This window comes from Sarcophilus harrisii, chromosome 5, assembly GCF_902635505.1.
Source record: "Sarcophilus harrisii chromosome 5, mSarHar1.11, whole genome shotgun sequence".
Classification (NCBI taxonomy): domain Eukaryota; kingdom Metazoa; phylum Chordata; class Mammalia; order Dasyuromorphia; family Dasyuridae; genus Sarcophilus; species Sarcophilus harrisii.
In genome coordinates this window covers 268,495,749-268,518,606 of record NC_045430.1, presented here as the reverse complement: position 1 = coordinate 268,518,606, position 22,858 = coordinate 268,495,749, and the positions used below count along the sequence as shown (strand labels likewise).

General features: G+C 36.5%; 1 protein-coding gene across 1 annotated transcript in view; it reads left to right on the top strand.

Annotated features, from left to right (window-relative positions):
- TOPAZ1 (testis and ovary specific PAZ domain containing 1) overlaps nt 1-21,299 on the top strand; it is a 68,615-nt gene extending 47,316 nt beyond the window's left edge. The window contains exons 12-20 of the mRNA XM_031940259.1: nt 874-989; nt 2,931-2,997; nt 4,727-4,901; nt 5,485-5,585; nt 7,599-7,764; nt 14,222-14,386; nt 15,607-15,810; nt 16,298-16,481; nt 20,994-21,299. Coding sequence (XP_031796119.1) covers nt 874-989; nt 2,931-2,997; nt 4,727-4,901; nt 5,485-5,585; nt 7,599-7,764; nt 14,222-14,386; nt 15,607-15,810; nt 16,298-16,481; nt 20,994-21,207 — 1,392 coding nt within the window. The 3' untranslated portion in view covers nt 21,208-21,299. The remainder of the gene's footprint in view (nt 1-873; nt 990-2,930; nt 2,998-4,726; nt 4,902-5,484; nt 5,586-7,598; nt 7,765-14,221; nt 14,387-15,606; nt 15,811-16,297; nt 16,482-20,993) is intronic.
- Nucleotides 21,300-22,858: the final 1,559 nt, after the last annotated feature.

Below are 22,858 nucleotides of genomic sequence, written 5' to 3'. Positions count from 1 at the left end.
CCTGGACCAACTCCACAGCAGAGAAACTCCTTCCTTGATACAGAACAGCAACTTGTCTAAAGCCCATCATCTTAGAATTGCCTGAAGCACTGAGAGATGGGACAGCCTGCCCAAAGTTAGCTACCTCTAGGGTGTGAGTTAAAGGCAGGTGGTGAGCTGAGAGGCTGACCTTCCACATAGCCCTGCACCAGGCTGCTTTTCCAGAGTGGGAGATGAGTGACTGTGGGCAGTGCTTTGCAAACGAACTTGAGCATTCTGTATGAAGGTACCACCTAGGATAGTTTGGAAGCTTGAGAGTGGGTGGGATGGAAGGAACCGATGTGGGGCTAGGGGTGAAGGTTGGCTTTATCAGAAGAGGGGCCACTTTTTTCTGCAGACCCAGAGCAAAGAAGGAGAGTCTTACTCCCCAATATAAAATAATTCTTTTTTTGGAATCTAATGCATCCAATTAATATACTATGTATATTAGGGTGTGTGGATAGATAGGCACTCTGTTTATACCACTAGGGTCTGTGTGGTACACATGCACGCACATACACTCTTAGAATATTTGTCATTATCACATTTTGTTTTCAGAGTGGCTTTGCTTTCTTCAGAAACTTTCTGAGCAGATTTTTAAGCAACTATTCCCCACTGCCTAAAATAGCACTTTCCTAGTTAAATATTTTAATTCTTTAGCTAATTCTTTTGTGGTATTGGTAGGTTAATTCTTTAGCTAATTCTTTTGTGATATTGGTAGGTTCTATCCTCATAACTTTTGGCAATAATTAACAGTCTAAGGAAAGCAGAAGAAGAATGGCTGAATGCTTTGTTTTGTCTAAATGTTTGCAGTAGAAAGTATTGTCAAATATTTTTTCTCTTGCTATTTTGCAGCTTGTAGAAGCTGGGATGATTCTTGATTCTGAACATTTTAACTATCTTATTAAGCTCTTATACCAAGTACAGGCTTCCAAACAAGAAATAAATGCTGTTTTAGAAATGAAATCCAGGTAAGAAAGCTTTTTTTTAAAGCTTTATTAAAATACCAAAAATGTTTTTTTTTTCCTTTTCGGCTCAGAAATAAGTTCAGAAATTAAGACATCAACACAGAATTTTACTTGGTCGCAAGTTATTCATGCTCTCATCTAAAACAGTCTCATACTCAAGGCTTGCCCAAATGGCAGATGTCTAAGTTAAGAAATGTCACTCACACACTGCTTCCCATTTGTCCATCTACCCTACAGCTGTTCCAGGTGTCAGTTTGCATGTCCTGGGTTGATGATCCTTGATGGTACTCATCTTGGCCATCCTCTGATCCTCGAGGGTCTTTCATTTCCACCTCCTTTCTTTCCTCATAGTAGGATTTTACATATGCTTGCCCTTACCTTTTACTTCTATTTCCCACCATTTCAGAATTTAGATACTTGTTACTTTTGATGATTATTCTTAAGTTTATGTGAGTACCCAGATGTGTCCCTCTAGAATCTCTGTAATGCTTTTTCTGTTTCCTCATCTATCTCTAATTACGATAATGTTAAAGATGGTTTAAAAAATGACTACATATACCAAATCAAATAAAACCTTTAATAAGCTTTATAACTCTGTGCTGTTAAGGTGCCCCTGTTTTCTGAATAAAATAGATTCTCATAAATTCAGGAGTTATGAATTCATGATAATTTAGTTACCCATTTAAGTGTTCAATGTCTTCTGAATATAGTGATGGTGTCCCCATCCTAAATAGCAAAATAGAATGAGTTTCACAGAACTAGATTTTCAGAGTGGTAGTAAATATGTAAACTGTTGACATTTTACTAGTTTCAAATAGTTATATTTTCTCAACTTGGACTTTATGAATTTAAAGAAGTGGTTTCTGACCATTATTTCAGACAAAGATTATATTGATAATACACACCATTGAAAAAAAATTGGTTGCAAAACATATTTCTCCTAACTTAAATTATATTTTCCCACTGGTTTCTATTATATTACTAAAGGAAGAAAAAAAATAACCTGTTACAAACAACTTTCATTTCTCTAACAGAATTCTGAGTTCTCAACAGCTGACTAAAAAATGAACTTTTAGATTGTAGCCCACTTGTAAGTCAGGAGAGTTCTGAATATTATCCTCATCACCATATACTAGTGATGTACTACCACTAGACAGTTCATACAGTCTGCCTCATTTGAGCCAGTATTACATTTTACACCTTGAAGATAGACTGTCTCACATCCATAGAATCAACAGAATGTTGTCAGCCAGATGTGAAAATTTTTTCCCTTGGAAAATACAAACCAAGCTTCCATCTAGGTAGCACCAACTCTTAGAGAGACGCTGATGAGCAACCCCATACTTAGCCAGAGCTCTCTTAAAAATATTTGCCATTAACAAGCATTTATTCTCTCTCCCTCCTGCTTTCCTTCCTTTGAGGGGAAAAAAGCAACAGGTAAACAAAACTCATGTGATATTCACAGTCAAGCATCCCTCATTGGCCATGTCCAAACATAAACACCTTGCTCTGCATTTTGAGCCATTCATCTTTCTGTCAGGTGGTTTCCCCCAAACTTTCTATTCTGCTGAAGTCCTTAATAGCTGCAGACACTTCTTCCTCCCCCATAATAACTAAAAACTTTGCTAATTGTTAAAGAAGGATTTGGTTATATATTAGAAGACTCTAGTTTCTAATCCCCTTAAAATGATTTCCTGTGTTTTGCCGTTAACACCCTCTTTTTTTTCCCTGCAACATTTTTTCCGGACCATTCTATATTAACAAGTGCTATGGTAAATGCTACAGTGAATTTTATTTTTAAATTTCCTGATAACTTTTTAGAGATCAGAAACTTTTATATCATCCTGAAATTTATTTAAGGTGAAAAGCATTTGAACTTCTAAAAATATCCAGCCTTGTAGTCTGGTAAACATAAGAGTAATTAACCTTTTTCCATTATTAAAGGTTACGGGTGAGACAGTTTAAAAAGAATTGGCTTTCTGACTTAAATTCAGCAATAACTGAAATAGAGGTAAGTGACCTATCGACTTAGAACTTTTGTTTTTAAGACAGATTGCTTATTTTCTATTCATACAATAAAAATCCAAAGAAAATATTTAATTATATCTTCAACTTAAAATTTTTGAAGAGGGAAGAATACTCAAATTTTTAGCAAACCAAGATTAAATAACTGATTTAAAATATATTTCCACTCTTAACACTAATTTCTTTATGTTGTAGATTTATTAAACTTGAGAAAACAAAATTTATTTTAACTAGAAAACATATTCCATTAAAGAGAATAGTTACTGGTCAATTTTAAGCTTCAGGATCTGCATTTTTTTTTAATTCTGATTACCTAGCCATTGATTTAGTAGTAGAATATGCAAGCCAAATTGATGTTACTTACACAGTTGTAATTTGATCATAGTCATATACCATCTAATGTGATTTCTACAAAAACGGAATATTAAATGAAACATTACATATCACAGTTATTCCATGGAAATGGTATTTTAATATTAATTATTATTTAAATTAAATATTAAATATTATTTAAGTGGATGATCAACTTAATGGTGTGAAAGTAGCGGGTTTGTTACTATTCAGTTACTTAAGTCATAACCAACTGGTTTTGACCTTGTTTTGGGGTTTTCTTGGCAAAGATCGTATATTTGTCAGTTTCTTTTCTGACTTAAGAAACTAAGACAAACAAGGTTATGTGACTTGCCCCAGGTCACAGAGCTAGCAAGTGTCTGAGGCTGGATTAGAACTCATTTTCTTGACTCCTAGACTGGAATCTGTCCAGTCTAAACACTATTCACTATACTATCTAGCTGCTCTAATATAAGAATTTATAGCATAAATATGTGGGCACACCTGTATCATTAAGTATCTCAACTCAGATCTTTAAAGTATATAACAGGAATTGTGACCTTCAATACAGTTTTTGGTACAGAATGTATAGCAAACTAATATTTTATCATTAAGCATTCGTCCATTCATTTTTCAGTCATGTCCAACTTTTGTGACCCCATTTAGGATTTTCTTTGCAGAGATACTGGAATGGTTTGCCATTCCCTTCACAAGCTCATTTTATAGGTAAGAAAACTAAGACAAACAGGGGAATGACACATCTAATAAGTGTCTGGTACCCAATTTGAACTCAGGAAGAGGAGAATCCCTAATTCTAGACCTAGTACTCTCTCTACTGAGCCATGCAATTGCCCCATCATTAAGTATATTCTCTCTTTTTAAAAAAATTACCTTTAAAAATGAAATAAATAATGTAGGTATTTTTATAGAAGAGTATATCACTAAGCATAAGCTGCTCTTAAAATGCTTAGCGGTACTTAACATGATTAAATTTACAAAAATGTATTTTAGTAATCAATCTTACAAGGGTATATCATCAATGGTCTTTTTTTAATTGATGGAAAGAAAACAATTTTTTCATTCATAAAGTCCAAGTTATAGGAAAACATAATTATTTGAAACTAGTAAAATTTCAATAGTTTACATATCTGAAAACCTAATTTTGTGAAATTCATTGCATCTTGCCATTCAGTATGGGGGATACTTCATGGAATTAAATAGAAGTTGAAGACTTAAATTGTGAAATCTTCTATAACTCCTGAATTCATAAGAATTTATTATATTCAGAAAAGAGAGGTGTACCTCAGCATAGAATTGTAATGCCTATTTAAAGGTTTTATTTGATTTAGTATATAAGTAATCATTTTTTCTATCATCTTCAATAGCATTGTAAAGAAAAAGGTGACTGGACCAGTTTGGGAAATTTGTACATTAATGTAAAAATGGGCTGTGAAAAATTTGCAGATCTTCAGAGATTTTCAGCTTTCATTGCTGAAGCATTAACCAAAGATTACAAAGAAGAAAGACAAGGAATTCCTTTTTGTGAATTTGCTGATGCAGGTAAAAGTTACTATTATTGTCACGAAGTGATGCAGAAATTGACTCCTAGCTTGCTCTTGACCCTAGAAAAGCTGGGGGGAGGGGGAGAGAAGGGCCTTTTTATGCTATAAAATTAAAAGGAAGCGAACATGAAAACCTATTTCTATATGCTTATTTTGCTTCTTTCAATGATGCATTAACTACAAAAGAATTTTTATAAACTAAATTACATGTGAATTGCATGAATAATAGCATTCAAATCCAAGATTCTGGAGTTCTAATCTCCACTATTTCATAAGCTTTATTTTTTTTTTCATTTGAAGTAGCAACAAGGGTGCTAGCAAATTAAAAAAGAACATTCCAAGTTTTTTAGTTCTTGTCACTGAGAGCAAATCTCATAATTTCTTCCTAATTTAATTCCTTAATAACTGAAATAAAATTTGAGGTCTCACCTGATTTGAAATTATTTGAGATAATATATTTATTACTATAAAGTATAAAAATGTTACTTTAAAAATATTACTTTAATCTATCATTTAAAATAATTTGTACAGGTTAAGTTGCTATTTCACATTCTGTTACATCATAACTATTTACTTTTCAGTCTGCAAAGATCCCCAAAACAGTGAAATTGATAAAACTTTATTGGGAAGAATCGGAATCAGTGCAGTCTACTTTTATCACAAACTTCTACAGTGGTCAAAGGTATTTCATGGTGGGGGGAGAGGGATTATTTTGTTTTGGGGAATGAAATGTGTTGAGTTTAAATATTGAGATAATTAAGCACTTCCATGCCCAAGCTCTATACTTTTTATGGGAGACAAAAATGATGTCCATGCAGATGGCTGATGAGTTGGAGAGGACCAGGATGTAGGAAAGCCTAAAGAAACAGTGCCTGACTCACAGCTGTTTTAAATTCCCCTCTGCTCAGCATTAGAATCTTAACTCCAAGTGTGGGGACATATACATTTTATAAAGTCATTTTTTATATATTATCTTTCTTGTGAGGTAATATCAGAGATAGTTGGGCTTAATCCAAGGGACTAAAAGACAGTTGTATTTTCCCTTAAAAACCTACCCAATGTGTATCTTGGTGTTAGAGATGGACTTCTGGCATCAAAACCTAAGGCCACCTTTCAGTGCTGTGCTTATACTCTGGTCACTGTGCTTATTATAGTACCAGTCTCCCTAAATCCTTAAGAAGGACAAGTCCACCCATTGGGATAAAAAGACCCTTAATAGTCATTGCATAGAGGGGTCCATAGAAAACAGAAGGGAGGAGGAATGAGGGCCTAAGGAGAAAAGTGCACCAGTATCTTACATCCCTGCCCTCCCTCATAAGGGTATTCTGTGCCTTGTAATTAGAGTCACCAGGCACAGTGGTGAGCCTGAGCTCAAACCTCCCATAACTTAGCAGTTAAGGGATCGCTTAAACTCTCCCATCTCTGTTCTTCTCTGTAAAATGAGAAGAAAGGATACTAATATCTTTTTCGAAAGGTTATTGTGAGGATCAAAAAAAAAAAGTACACATAAAGCACTTTATAGACCTTACAACACAGAAATGCTGCTTATTTAACACACTCATATGCACACTTCTTTCATAGGAAATAAAGCCAAACTTAGCATATTTTGATGTTACTCAAGGATTGCTTCAATTCCCACTGATTTCCTTTTAGAACTAAAATCCTGACTACTTCAAATCTAGGAATATTTTAATAGTTTAAAAAAATTCTGTGAAGAAGAATATTTTAATACAACTCTACATAGGCTCCCTACAATGGTTAAATCCTTTATTTATCTTGATACTTGATTGTTGATTAAGGTATATCCCTGTTTCCTGACTTTCTTCAAGTCTTAGCTAAAAATCTTAACTTCTATAGAAAGATTTTTTTCCAATTCCCCCTTGATTCTAGTCCCCTGCCTGGTGATTCTTCCAGTTCATTCTGTAGTTTGTTTGTTCTCTTCCCCATTAGACTGCGGACCCCTCAAGGGCAGGAACTGTGTCTTTACACTCTGATTACCTTCAGTGATTGGTCTTGCAATTACCCAGTGCAGTACAGTTCTGGGGGTCAGTCCTCTGTGGTGATCCCAAAGGTCATTGTGTGTCTCAATACTATCTGGCTTTCCATAGATAACTTGTTCTACTTTGTGGCATTTAGGGATTTCTGTATAGCCAAAAGTCCTCTGTGTCCTTCATATTAATCCCCAACCATCTTTGAGATTCCTTTGTAAAAGCTAGTAATATATTAAATGACTCTTTAGAATTTATATGCCTCCATGCTAGAAGGAAAGACATTTCTTAAATAGCTCAATTTGGCAATATTCCTAATCCTTTGGTGGAGAAAATATACAGATTTTTTTGTTATTATTGTTATCCATACTAAAAGAAAAAAGTGATGAAGAGTAAATTATTAACACACATAACTTCAAAGTCTGGTTCACTTCTGATAGACCTGTATCTCTGTATCTGAATTAATAAGAAAAAGCAAATTTTGGTAAAACTCAGTTACTTTGGCTTTTTTGTTATTTGAGTAGCTAAATTTACTCCTAGATTAATTATTGAAAAACCTTAATGGTTGTCCATAGTTAAAGATTGTAAGGTCCTAGATAATTGACAAATTGAATAATTGTACCAATAATAAGTGAGTAACTCTTTATTACTCCAAATATCTAAAGTAATATAATCGAGTTAGTTGGTTTTCTTTGTTTTTGCTACAGGGAAGGAAGGTACTTGACAAACTGCATGAACTGCAAATCCATTTCACAAATTTAAAAGGACTTACTGGCCCTGAGAAGTTAGCATCACGGTGCCAGATTGTTAATGTGGCAGCAGAAATTTTTCTTAAAAGTGGGAGTATGGATGGTGCCATTTGGGTATTGAGGGGTAAGTTATATTTATATGCTAAAGATATAAAAGATTTGGGATTGTATTTTGTTCTGTATTTCAACTGATCTTTTCCTTGTAATGACTAGTAGTAATGTTGAGCTGATTATTGTTCCTGAGTACAGTAGAAATGAGTAGAATGGGGATTTGTACTTGGTGGCAGGGCAGATATCAAGATGCTGAGCAGCCTAGTCCCTGATGGATGGTGGAAGGTTGAGTGAAATGGTCGAGAGCAGTCAAGTTTAGAAGGCCAAAGCAAAGATCAACCAAAGTTGAATAAATTCATTTTTATCTAAGACTGGAGATCAGATTGTCCCCTGAATGAGACAAACAAATCACACCTAATCTAAACTGGATTGATTTCAGTATAATTTTCCCCTGAAGTTCCATACTTGTTGAAAATGTCATCCACTTGTAGTACAGTCCGATTTGGCCCAGGGAGCCCTCCAAGGTCCCATCCTTTGTCATTGTGAGCTTTTTACATAGGAGTAGTTTCCTTTCTGGGGTTAAAATTAGAGAGCTCTGTGGCCTGTGGTGAGCACCTGTGAAATCCAGATCAGATGGCACCGATTAGACAGACCCCACTGAGGAGTGCCAAAGCAGAGAACACAAGCTGAAGATTAGCAGTTCATGGTGAGGGAACACAAGATCCAAGGAAGATAGCAGACCACTAGAGGTAGAACTACACTTTGTGGTGTTGATTCAGATAAGAAGCTGGGACAAGGACGGACTCTAGCTGTTAGCTAGGAGGTCTAGTAGCCAGATGCTCCAGGAGAGAGCCGGAAACAGAACTTTAACCCAATATTTGCCACATTCAGCATCTGTTTTGCTGGAAAGCCTCTTACAGACCTTGCATGATGATCACAGAAGCATACACTTAAAGATGGAAGAATCGTAAAAGATAGAATGATGCTATTTTTTGAGAACTACGTGCCTATTTCTCAGAGTAGGAAAGCTGTAAGGGACCTCGGTGGACATCTAGTCTGAAATGACATGAAAAGCCTCCTCTCTATAACAACTTGAGTGATTGTTCAACTTCTCCTTCCCTGACAGAGATCACCAGGGCTTACACTTTGGAAATTATTTTCATTTCTTTTCACTCTCACATAACCAGGGTTCTACTGATTCTCCATAATATTTTGGGAATAAATACTTAGCTTTCATTTCTGAATTGGCATATGTCACCACCTGCTTGCTGTGTGACAACACCCTCCTGATCAATTTATCTGCCTCCAATCTTCATCTCTTCCTGTAATCATCCACTAAAGGCTTATTAAGCATCAACTGTGTACTAGATACTGTGCACCTGAGCACCAGAGATACAAAGAGAGATACTAGACAATACAGAGTCTGCCTTTGAGGAGCTCACAACCTTATGTTGAAGATAACATGGCCACATAAGCTATAGACAGGATAACTGGAAGTCATCAGCAGAAGGAAGGTGCTAGAATGAATGGAATTGAGAAGGACTTTCCAAAGGAGGGATTTTAGCTGAGGCTTGAAGGAAGCCAGAAGATGTAGATGAGGAAGAAGAGTATTCCAGACGTGGGGGACAGCCAGAAAGAATGGCCCGAGTATGAAGATGGAGTATATTGTTCAAGGAACAAGTAAGCCAATGTCACTGCATTACAGAGAACTTGGTGAGGGATGAATTGGAAAGAGAGAGAGAGGAGGTTATGAAAGGCTTTAAATACCAGAGGAATTTGTATTTGATCATAGAAATGACAGAACATCGACGGGAGTTTATTTGGGGGACGAGAGGGGAACGTGGTCAAATCTGCACTTGAGGAAGATCTCTACCAGTTGAGTGGAAAATGGAGTAGAGTTGGAAGAGACTTGAGGCAAGCAGAGTCTCTAGTAATCTAGTGCAGTGATCCAGACTTGAGGAGATCAGGGCCTGTACTAGAGGGATAACAAGTGTCAGAGCAGACAAGATTATGAAGACAGATTTTATGAAAGTAAAATGAACAGATTGGGCAAGGGGTGGTGCCTTTGACAGTAGTAATAAGGAAGTCTGGAGGGGAATAGAAATTGGGAGGAAAAAAAACAAGTTCCATTTTAGATCTGTTGAGTTTAAGATAGCTCCAGGACGATTCTGGGGAGAATATTTGAGCAAACCAACTTAAGATTGACCAGATTTCCAGGACACCAGCGTTCTTCCTGATATTATCCAACCTTTGAAAGTAAGCCAACTCTGTACATAGCTTTAAAGGGGGGAAATTAAAACTTAGACTATAATGCCCCACTCATTGTCCCTACTCTCTCCAGAAAGGATACTCCGAATAAAGGAGGTCTACTAGTATGAAACTCAGAACATCCTTCAACAGATGTTGGGGGTAATATCTTTTTTTTTTTTTTTTTTTTTTTTTTTTTTTTTTTTTTTTTGCAATTGGGATGCCCAGGGTCACACAGCTAGGAAGTGTTAAGTGTCTGAGATCAGATTTGAACTCAGGTCCTCCTGACTTCAGGGCTGATGCTCTATTCACTGCACCACCCAGCAACCCCCAGTAATATCTTTTTACATAACATTGGGTGCAAGAATTCAAGAGGAACTAAGCTACTTTATCCAATCTAATCATTACATACTCTGAATAGCCTGATATCTTCAATTCAATAAGAACTACTTCCATGGGTTTGTATGTTGTTGATTTTGCCCCCCCCACCATTGTCAAATAAGTGAATGCATGATCTTGCTACTTCCTATACCCCTAGCTTACCCTTTCTACACGGCCTACTTCGGTGGGAGAAAGGGTTGAATGAAAATCCTTGAAAACTATATTCTTTGCACATCCTAAATATTTTGGCAAGCTCCTATCCTCAATCAAACGGATGTGTTTCTTCTGACCACTGCCCATAATTTAGCAACTTTTAAATTCCCATCAAATACCAGGCCACTGGATTTTTTTCATTATGTCTCATTCCATTACGACATGCCTCAATTAACTCAGTTGCAGAGTTTCCTGTCTTGAACTTTTTTTCTGCTTTAATGAATGTGATACCACACAGCATTTCAATTTTCTTCTCTTACAATGGACTCTTTAAGAAGCATGTTTATTTTAGAGGTGGGGGGATGTTAGAGAGTACTGTCATCTGCAGGAGAAAAAGCAGCAGATGATGCGAGTGATCTGAGGCTGACCTCAGCACTATGAAGGCATGAAAGGGACAATATAGAATTAAACTGGATACCAAGGGATCATGATGGAGAAAGGAAGCCAGTGAAGCTAGCCCAAGGCTTGATGACCTGGAAGAGAACTGAGAAGTTATGGTATCAGAAGTCACAAAGTGGACCAAAAGCAGGGTGTGGGATTGGAAGACGGGGAGAGGAGGTGGTATGGCAAGAAACTGATCAACTAAGAGAATTTCAGAGTTCACGTACATGGAAATGGCAAGAGCAAAGTCATGACCATTTTTAAGGCAAATGGAAGAATAGGTCATGGAAGATGAGTAAACACTGAATAACTGTAAGGTTAGGGTGATAAAGAGAGTATTGGTACATATGTTGAAATTCTCTAAAATAAGGACAGGAATCAAGAAGGAAGGAGAGAGAGCCAGGTACTGAACTCATTGGGGCAAAGGAGAGTATCCTGGAGATAAGATAAAGGCTGCCAGAGGTCTGGTGAGTTTGATTGGGTGATAGATTTGAACTGAGGGAGGAGGAGGAGAAGGAGTGATGATGGAGGAAGGAGAGCCTAGAAGTGGAGATGGGAACCAGGACTAGAAAGGTGGCCAAGGAAGCTGTGTCATCAAGAGTGAGCTAGTGAGATGACAATAAAAGAAAATGACGAATGTTGGAGGGAATAAGGGAAAACTGGGACACTAATACATTGTTGGTGGAGTCATGAACTGATCCATCCATTCTAAAGAGCGATGTGGAACAATGCTCAAAGGGCTATCAAACTGAATACCCTTTGATCCAGCAGTGTTTCTACTGGGCCTGTTACCCAAGAGATCATAAAAAAAGGGAGGGGGACCCACATGTGCAGAAATGTTTGTGGCAGCCCTTTTTGTAGTGTCTAGAAACTAGAAACTGAGTGGATGCCCATCAATTGGAGAATGGCTGAATAAGTCATAGGATATGAATATAATGGAATATTATTGTTCTGTAAGGAATGACCAGCAGGATGAATACAGAGTGTCCTGGAAAGAGTTATGTGAACTAATGCTGAGTGAAATGAGTAGAACCAAGAGAGCATTGCACATGGCAACAAGAAGATTATGTGATGATCAATTGTGTGGACTTGGCTCTTTTCAAGTGAGGGTTGAGATGATTCAGGCCAATCAATTCCAGTAGACTTGTGATGGAGAGAGCCATTTGCATCCAGAGAAAGGACTACGGGACTGAATTTGGATCATAGCATAGTATTTTCAGTTTTTTGTTGTTGTTTGCTTTTTTCTCTTTATTTTTTTCCCTTTTTGATATGATTTTTTGTGTAGCATGATAATTTGTGGAAATATGTATAGAAGAATTGCATGTTTAACCTATATATTGGATTACTTGCTATCCTAGGGGAAGGGAGGAGGAAGAAGGGAGAGAGGAAAAACCTGGAACACAGGGTTTTACAAAAGTAAATGTTGAAAACTATCTTTGGATGTATTTTGAAAATAAAAAGCTATTATTTTAAAAAAAAATTTTTTTAAGTAAGCCAGAAGATAAAAGTAGAGGGAAAGATTTTGGATGAAGGGAAGTTTGGTGCTTTTAAACCCCAGATATTCCAAAGAGTACAGACTAGGGAAGTAGCTATGGGACTGGAGCATGGCAGTGGGCCATAAGGGAAATGAGAATAAAAGATCAAGTGTGGGGACCTTAGCTTGTAGTTTTCATGAAGACTAGCCAGGGTTCAAAATCCCTAGAATAGTGAGGGCTTGACCAGGGGATAGTATTAATCCTATATGCAAATATCTTATGCAAGTCCACCCCCAAAACTTTTCTCCTATCATCTCATTCCTCAAGAACCAGTATAGCTTCCAACTGCTCATCCCATCAAACCCAGACATTCAGCTCATTTCCAAATGCCATTTCCACTTCCTTTGTACCGACTCAGCAGTCTATACTCTACCAGCCTTAGATACATAACTATGTCTAAGATCTGTGACTGTGTCAGGATGCACCTGATGTGGGAAATCCCTCTACCAGCTAGCAAACTGTTACTCAGTAGATCATTTCTGACAGGTGGTCTTAAGACACACAGAGCTGAAAGGACTCACCTTTCTTCCAAATTTCCCAATTTGTGGTTAGGGTACCAGCTCTTGTGCCTTGATTTTGAAATCATACTCATCCTTCACACAACTCACAAACATCAGAAGCTTGTTGTGAAGCTAGCTCTTCCTGATGTCGAGACTATTACTCTATTTTGCCATATTACACGATCTCTTCCAGTATCCATATTGCCAATTAAAATGCTTTTTTCATTCCTTGATATCTAGAAAACCATAAACATCTTTGAGCCAGTCCACACACATGATCCAAATAAAAAATTTTCATTGATACTTTCATTGATTAACCACATCTTACTCTCGTTGTTTGTTGAGTGTCTCCTTGGCATTTTGAATAAATAGTTTTTACATATAATTTTAACTATGTGATTTCAGTTGATCATAATGGCTATCTGGGGTATGGACTACAGATCCTAGCAGCACCGTTTTGTTCTGCAGATGAAATAACCAAGACTTAGAGGTTGTGACTTGCCCAGATTTACATAATAACCAGTCAATGGCAAAATTGGGGAATCAAAGTCAGATATTTTGAATCTAATGTTCTTCCTTCTAAACCATATTGTATACATGTCTAAATACATAGATGTGTTGCCATGTGGTCATATGGTTCAGTATAGACATGTTTTCTCTTTTGTTGGTCTGTGATTTCTGGAGGAAGTGTACTATCTTCCTCTCTGTTTGTGCTCTCTCCCTCTTCCCCCAGTTCACTATAATTGTTGGAAAAAATATCCAAATGAATGAACTCAAAGTTCTGTTTTAACATTTCTGTTATTCAGGTCCTAATAAATGTTTTGATTTTTGCCTTAGGAATGTGATACTAAGAGTTTATATTGTCTGATCTCAATGAAAAGCTATAGTCCTTTTTTTTTTTTTTTTTTTTTTTAAACTGAGGCGGTTGGGGTTAAGTGACTTGCCCAGGGTCACACAGCTAGGAAGTATTAAGTGTTTGTATTAAGTATTAAGATTTGAATTTGGGTCATCCTGATTTCAGGGCTGGTGCCCTATCCACTGTGCCACCTAGCTGCTCTCATAGACTTCTTTTAAGGAAAAAGATTATATATTTAGAATAAGGAATAGTGGCCACTACATATAGATTAACCACCAATTAAAATTTTGCTATTTTCTCCAAGAAGAAATTTCTAAAATATTTGCAAAAATTGTTGACTATGGATAATTGAATTTTAATAGCCTTAATTCATATAGATGAAATATTCATAATAAAATACTTTTTTCTTCATTTAAGAGTCAGAATGGATAATAAATACACCACTATGGCCCTGTGATAGGATGGATGTTCTCAACAGACATAACTTGCTCTGTACAATTGCACATGAGATCTTGGCCAAGAGCCTTTACCGACAAACATTTGAAGTTCTCCAGAATTTACCCGGTTTCCAAAATTCTCAAGGTATGTTTGGAAAAATCTGCATCCATTTTCTCCCCTTAAGATCTGTTTTTATAGGAGAGTAATTCTTGACTTCCAGCATAGTTACATCTGTCTCACCTTATAACTATCCCTTCACTTTATTTAATAACTGATTGATTTTTTCACTTTCTTGTATAAATTAAATGACCTTTATACCTATATTAAAAATTTCAGATGTTTTTCTTTATTTTAAATTGGTCTTTGATCTTCATATTGGTGACTTCATTTTCACTGCTTTCTCTTTCCTAGTCTATCAAATCGTTAATCTATACATAGAATGTTTAATATCCTAGAATTTTATATTTAAAGAACCATTTTCATAAATTGAATAAGCCTGCAACAACAATAATTACCCCCACTATCTATTGTGCAAAAAGTTAGAATGTAATCTTAAAAGCTGGGCATACTTCTGAAAATATAAGGTGCTAATGCTGAGTTTAGTTTATATGGTTAGTTATTCAATTTCCTCTTCTGTAAAATGAGGGGAATTAGAATTGATGTCGTCCCCCAAAGGTTTCTTCCTACTCTAATTATTTAATCCTTTCCACTGCCTTCTCTGAGGCTAATGTGGTTCCCTAGAGTGGTTCCATGGAGAACTTTCCTTCTAGATATCCAAGTCTCTGTGTTACTTATGACCAAGTTATCTCTGACCTTTCAGCTCTTTCTTCTGATGAGTCTCCAGCTTTCTATTAAAAAATCTAACCCCCAAAATATGGAGGTCAGGTATATAATTTAAATTTATATCATTAGTCATTCATCTTCAGGGTGTCCTTTGAGCTTCCAGGGCCAGACAATTCATACCTTAGAAAAGAAACTTATTAAGCAAATTTTACATGTTGTTAAGGATCTGGGGGAAGAGGGAAGAGGCATAAGGATTTGGCAACAGTGCTCAATACCAAGGGCTTATCAATAGGGTAATGAGGCCCCATGTTAAAGTTTAGGCACCACTATTTAATAGGTACATAGAAGATAGGGCACAGTTGATAAGTGAATGCTGAGATGGTACAATCAGTGAGTGCTGTGGAAATTAAGGTGATATCACTGTGGCCTGAAGTAGCAGAAGCGTGCTTAGAAAGTGGGAATGTGGGCAGGATTTGAAGGCTGATTTTAGTTCCCCAAGGAAGAAACTTTGAGAGAAAGCTTGATTTTTGACTACTAAATCAGATCAGTTTAGTAAATTTAATATCATTTCTTTGTTTCAGAAACTGTGGAAGTCTCGCAGTATAGCCTTCTTTTTAACAAGCTTCTAGATGCTTGCATAGAGAGCAATAGTCTGGGTGTGTCATCTTCCGTTGCAGAATTCATGTTTTCAAAGAACATCCCTATTGATTTTTCTTTTCTCAGAAGGTTAATTACTGCTTTAGGGAGAAGCTGTTTATGGCCAAAAGCCAGAGCTCATTACAAAAGTAAGTTGCAATTGAAATCCATATGAATCTTAAAATCATAGATATATTATTTATATATTTAATGGTTTTTTTAAACTACTGTATTTTAAGGTACATTTGCCAATTTTGAAAATAAATTTTTATTTATCATAAAAGATCATTTAAGTGCAGTTTTAAACTATATAAACCATACCATCCTGGAAAAGTTTTATGAATTTATAATACACAATTAAGCTTAAGGGCATCAATGGCCTTTTTACAGAGAAATGTTTGCTGCTTTGTTTTACATTTAAAAATGTGTAGTTAGTCTTTTAAATGTATAAGGAAGAATCACTTGAAATAGGCTTTTTCATACTTTTGGAGAGAATGACATTATTTTATAATGCAAATAATTTATCCCAATATATTTTAGAAGTTTGGATTTTATAAAAATACATATATATGTGCATGTGTAGTCATATGTTTTTGTGATATTTGTCTTATAATTAATGTCTTATTTAACTTTTAGGTGCTCTGTCACTGGGCTGTTATCCACCATTGGAAGGAAATTTGTACCGAAAACTCCTGCTAATTCCTTCCTACCTGTCTGAGATTGAAATGCTTTTAGCTATTGAAATTTTTCTAGTATCTAATGCTAGTAGTATTCAGAGTCCTGGTGCTTCTTCACAGACACTACAAATAGTACTGAAAAGGTTTGTAGACCTTATTTTATATTACATTGAAAACAGACAGTGAAGATACTTGACTGAGTGGAGGCCATAGAAGCATAAATAAGATGGTGACTGAAAGCCACTGGTAAAATGGAAACCCTCCATATCTCCCTTACTGTTTTGTGTGACCTTGCACAAGTTATTGAGTCTCTGGCTCAGTTCATAAATACTTAAGTGGAGGCATATAAGCTGGAATAATTATCATCTGTTATTTTCAAATTGGTACACAATTAGCAAGGACCTATCAAATACTGACTAATAAAAGAACTATTTTCAAGATGCCAAATTTAGCAGGCCCTTGTGGTCCTTTAGAAACAAACAATAAAACTTAGTGTCTGGTTGGCAAGAATAATCAAAATTGATTATTTGATAGTTGGGATCTATGTGATCACATAGTTTTGTGATAGTTTTGCATATATTCCTCTTCTTTTGCCTTGATAGCTTTCTGCAGGTCTCTGTCTCCTTCCCTACCCCGCCTCTGCCTTGTCTTAACTAGGGGCACATTTTTTGGCATCTTTACCTTAATGCAAAAGTACCTAATTATAGCTATGAGACCATGGAAACACAAAAATAAAAATATAAAAATCTATGGAAGAAGACCAGATAAAATATTTGCTATTAAATAACATTTTAGTCAAAGTTTCTAAACTTTGAACTGTCTTTCCCAGAAATCTACCATAAGATTCAAATATCATTCCTATAGTTCTCATATTCTGGTACATTATAATGGGAAAATTCCCCCAAAGATTTTTGCTTATGATCCTCTTTGAATAGAATAAAAGGGACTGTGCCCTTAGTGTTCATATTTCAGTTTTCTTTTATCCAATTTGAATAAATTTTCATCTCTATATAGCTTACAAATTTCTCTAGAATTGCTGAATTAAGCATTTAATACTTTACATATTAAGGTAGCCCTAGTGAGGACAAGAAACATAATAGAAAGAAGTCATCAAATATTCCATCAGGAAACAAAACGATTACTTTTCTTCTCTCTCATATTAGATATTATAACTTTAGAAAATTGTTTCCTGTGAATGTGAAAATTATAGGCAATTCCTTAAAAGATACAACAAAAATAACTGTCAACAACTCTCTGATTATTATCAAACAAGGTTAAAAATAAGAACATGCATATTCTCCCAAAGTATTTGCTACTGTCATGACATATCTCTAGCAACAAACATATGGAAAAGGGAATCCCTGTGGATGGTGAGACTCTCCAGATACTCATATTTGCAGGTAACAATTTGATTGCTTTATGCCTTGGAATATTGCACTGTCTTTATGAGATCCATAGTAACTCAAAAGAGTAAAGCCTAATTAGTTACACAGGAAAAACCAAGTGATTGAAGAATGCTTCATCTAACTATGTGCAGTTCCTTCAGTAGAGCTGTTCCAGTAGAACATATATCTTGGGCAAATATCGGTCAGTGAGCTGGGTTCAAAATTCAGTAAGAGGAGGAAAGTAGCTTGGATTATTTTTGGAATGACGTATAGAACTTTTTAACAATTCCAAGTTTTCCCTGAAATGGGCCCATTTTCTCAACAACAGTGTTCTTAAGGTGAAGCTTTATGGCCTTGAGTCTTGGAACACCACAGTCTCTGAGTAATTAAAGTACAAGCCCAGGGCCACCCACAAGGCAGTAGAGGGGTTAAACCATTCACACAAGGCAGTCTCTTCTAGCAAAGAAATGCACAAGAGAAGCATACTGTTTTAACAGACAGAGGAGAATAAGGGAAAACAGGAATGATGTGCTGCTCCATCCTCTCAAGCCAGCCAGAAAAGCCCATTTGGTAGAGCTCTTTGAAGGATTTCCTGCATAACATGACCAAGGGAATGGAAGGTGGTCCTCTCCACTAGTGGATAGAATCCCTGATACCAGGAAAGTGATCTAAGGAACTTAGTAAAATCATTGTTCTGTTTCATGGGATGCGGTTAACTCCCCATTTTCTTTTCATGATATGTTCTCTAATTACAAGCATCTCTTTCCTGCTTCCTGTCCTGTACTCTAACCAAGAGGCTTTCTATGGCTCACTAGTGCTCAGCCCAACCTTGTGATTGTATTCATTATTATATCAGGGTTTCTGCCAAGATAACCCTGCTCTTCTTTGGCCTCTGAATCTGCCCTCTCCCAGATTGTCCTCAGCAGTGTCATCTGTCTGCCTCTTCTATTTGTTGATCATATTTCCTTTTTCCATTTGTTTTGTGCCTTGGACTTCTGTGGCCATCTCTGAGCCTTAGAAAATTGGACCAGGACTACTTTGTTATATAGCTTTTGGGTATATGCTGACTATGCAAGTATTTTGAAGACTTTTCTCACTTTCCCAAATCAACCACTTTTCACAGCATCATAGCCTAATATGTTCCCATCATTTTACAGTTTAAGAAACTGAAATCCATAAGACATTAAGGATCTTGCCTGATTTAATTACAGTAATGTTTAACTCCTTGTCCTGTGTTCTCTCCTATCATCATACCCATTGCTTCCCTTTTTTAATAGGAATCTGATGCTCAAATAATCTCATAGGGCCTAGAAAAAATGTCTGCTTCTCTCCTAACCTGTGTTTCACGCTTTGAGGATTCTGTCTGATTTTTCTCCAGACAACAAGATTGGCTTCTCCCAGAAGTAAAGTAACTTTCTTTCATTTTCTTGCCTCTAGTTGGGATTTTCTATTATCCTAGGAAAGGTAGAACTCAAATTTGTCCAATCTGCCCTACTGGACCAAAGAAAAACTAATCAAGAGACCAACAGTTGTCAAGAAAACAAAGTACTAAACTCTATTTCACAGTCATTACTTTGTGTGAGAGGAAGGAAACGCACTACCAAGTGGGTATCCAAATAAGTGATGTAGTCACACTTTATAGCTTTATTGTCTGTCCCCTTTTGTTCAGTAGGTCCAAACAAACTAGAAACTTAATATTTCATTTGTCTAGCCAACAGTTCTGTGACTTTTTAATTTAAATGTATCTTTAAAACTAAAAGTAGTGAAAGCATAGGCTGGAGAAAGAAGAGACTAGAAGTAGAATGACCGGTTAAAAGCTCTGTAGCAGTCACCAGTTATCTCAGAGTGAGAAGGGACTTCAGAGACTACTCTCTCCATACTACCCAGCGCTTCATCCAGACACTGTGGGAAGACTTCTCTTCAGGGGGAACCATCAACTTCCTCAGGGAATTAAGTCCTCTTTGCAATAACTCTAATTCTTAGGAAGTTTTTCCATTCCTTCATTACAAAGTTGTCTCTTTACAATGTCTGCTCATTGTTTGCTGTTCTTCCTTCTTCAAGTACTTGACATACAATCTCATTCCCCTCTAAGCTTTTCAAATCCCTGGTTCTGTCCATTGATCCTGCTGCCTTTCTCTGGCTGTTTTCCAGCTGACTCAGTGGCCTCCTGATCAGGCATTTCTCATTTCCCTTGTCCTGAACCTTCTGCCTCTCTAAATGTAGTCCAATTGGTTAGCAGTCATTGAGAATTTAAGAAGCATTTATTCACTATCTGCCAAGTATTGTTTGTCTAAGATCACAGGTATTTTAGCCCTCCACATAAATCAATCTTACAGGAGTTTGTCTTTAAAAGATCTGAGGGCTTTAGTTCATTGACTTTAGAAATCCACTAAAGCCCTCAGATCTTTTAAAGACAAACTCCTGTAAGATTGATTTTTTTTTAACCCAAGTGTAAGATTTACTTTTCTCCCTATTAAATTTCATTGTATTCAATCCAATGTTTTAACCTGTCTTTTGAATCCCAACTTTCATCCAGAGTGTTAGCTAGCTCTTTTTCCTCCACCTTTATATTCATCTACAAATTTGAAAAACATGTCATCTAAGGTATTAATGAAAATGTTAAAACAGCACATATCCTTTGGGAGCTCACTGGAGGTTTTATTTCATGTTTAGTTGCAAAACGTTCATCAATACATAAATGACTACTTGTTGAGAAATGTTAAGGACTAGAACTAGAGTGGTTTGTCAGTGTGAGTGAAACAATGGAACAGATCCAAGAGACATGGTGAGGTAGAATTTTATCTACAAACACTTAGAAAAGTATTATATTCCTTATTTATGCAATGCAGCAAGTATTAATATGCATTTATCAAATGCAAAACAGTCCTAGATTTTAATAGTGACTAATAACATTCATATTACACATTATAGTGTACAAAACACTTTCACATTCATTATATCAAATGAGCATCACCTCCAAATTATCAAGTAGAAAAGATAGCACCTCCCCCTTGTCCAGCAGATGGAATACTGGGTTTGATAAAGCCCAGCTCTCCCATGTCTGGGTGTGTGTGTGGCCTCTGCCTTCACTTTACAGATGAGAGGAAGGAGCTGCTGTGAGATGGAGTAATTTGTCCTGGTCCAGGGCTTTTTTCCTGCATGAAAGTTGTGTGATCTTAACTCTAGGTTGGTTGTGGCACCATATGAAGGAAACAGACTTTATATTGCTTCTCTCAATTTTTTGTGCTTGATGCAATGGTCCTTTTACAGGTGTGAAGAAGACAAAGGCCGGAGTAAAGATGACTATAGAACAGCAGTGGAAAGATTGATCATGGCTGCTCGGATATCGGATCCAAAGCTTTTCATTAAGCACATGACAGTAAATATTACTATGGAGCAAGTTTATAGTTTGGAACATTGTTCTGCCCTGAAATGGTTGAAAGAGAATATGAAATGGGCTGGGAAAGTTTGGCTTTTTCAGTAAGTATTAGGTTATAAAGACTTTTTTTTTTCAAGTTCCAGCAATCATTGTTGAAAATGAATGGTAATAAAGGCAGTTCTCACTGTGTCCGGACTCAGTGATTTCTATGTATAATACTTTGAGCTACAGTGTCTTATACAATTTTGAATGCTACCATACCTTTGGGTGTGTGATTTCACTGATGTGAGGACCTCCTGGGCATGGAAACTTGTGATCCTATAAAAGAACAGATAAACATTGCTATTGTCCTATGAAATTAAATTGGTTCACTTATGAATAATCTTACAGCAATGCCCACCTGCTTTTTAAAAATTTTTATTATTATAGCTTTTTATTTACAAAACACATGCATAGGTAATTTTTCAACATTGACCCTTGCAAAAGCTTCTGTTCCAAGTTTTGCCCTCCTTCCCTCCACCTCTCCCCTAGATGGCAGGTAGTCTAATACATGTTAAATATGTTAAAGCCGGGGTCCTCAAACTTTTTAAATAGGGGGCCAGTTCACTCTCTCAGACTGTTGGAGGGCCGGACTATAATAAAAACAAAAACTTTGTTTTATGGGCCTTTTAAATAAAGAAACTTCATAGCCCTGGGTGAGGGGATAAACCTCAGCTGCTGCATCTGGCCCACGGGCCGTAGTTTGAGGACCCCTGTAAAGTATATGTTAAATCCAATATATGTGTATATATATTTATACAGTTATCTTGCTGCACAAGAAAAATCAGATCGATCTAGAAAGAAAAAAACCTGAGAAGGAAAACAAAAATGCAAACAAACAATAGCAGAGTGGAAATGCTATGTTGTGGTCCACATTCATTTCCCGTAGTTCTCTCTCTTGATGTAGCTGACTTTTCATTACTGAACAATTGGAATTGGTTTAATCATCTCATTGTTGAAGAGATCCGCATCTGTCAGAGTCGATCATTGTATAATCTTGTCTCCTGGTTCTGCTCATTTTACTCAATATCAGTTCCTGTAAGTCTCTCCAGGCCTCTCTTGAAATCATCCTGTTGGTATTTCTTACAGAACAATAATGTTCCATAACATTCATATACAGGAACTTATTCAGCCTTTCTCCAACTCATGAGCATCCACTCAGCAATTTCTTGACACTACATAAAAGGCTGTCACAAACAGTTTTGCACATGTGGGTCCCTTATCCCTCCTTTAAGATCTCTTTAGGATGTAAGCCCACTAGAAACACTGGGCATGCACAGTTTGATAGCCCTTAAGGCATGGTTCCAAATTGTTCTCCAGAATAGTTGGATCCATTCACAACTCCACCAATAAGGTATCAGTGCCCCAGTTTTCCTACATCCCTTCCAACATCCATCATTATCTTTTCCTGTCATCTTTAGCTAATCTTAACAATTGGAACTGGTTTGAATCATCTAATTGTTGAAGAGATCCATGTCCATCAGAATTGATCATCATAAAGTCTTCTTGTTGCCGTGTATAATCTCCTGGTTCTGCTCATTTCACTTAGCATTAGTTCATCACGTGAGCTGTTAATGAGCCACTGCTTCCCTATCCTGTGGTTTGTATGGCTGATTTTTTTGAACTTCTCTTCAGGATCTGGAATTTTTTCCTACAAACTTCTTTATTGTTAGATTTGGTTTGTCTTTTAAGCTTGTTGAGACCTTTTGGATCCAGT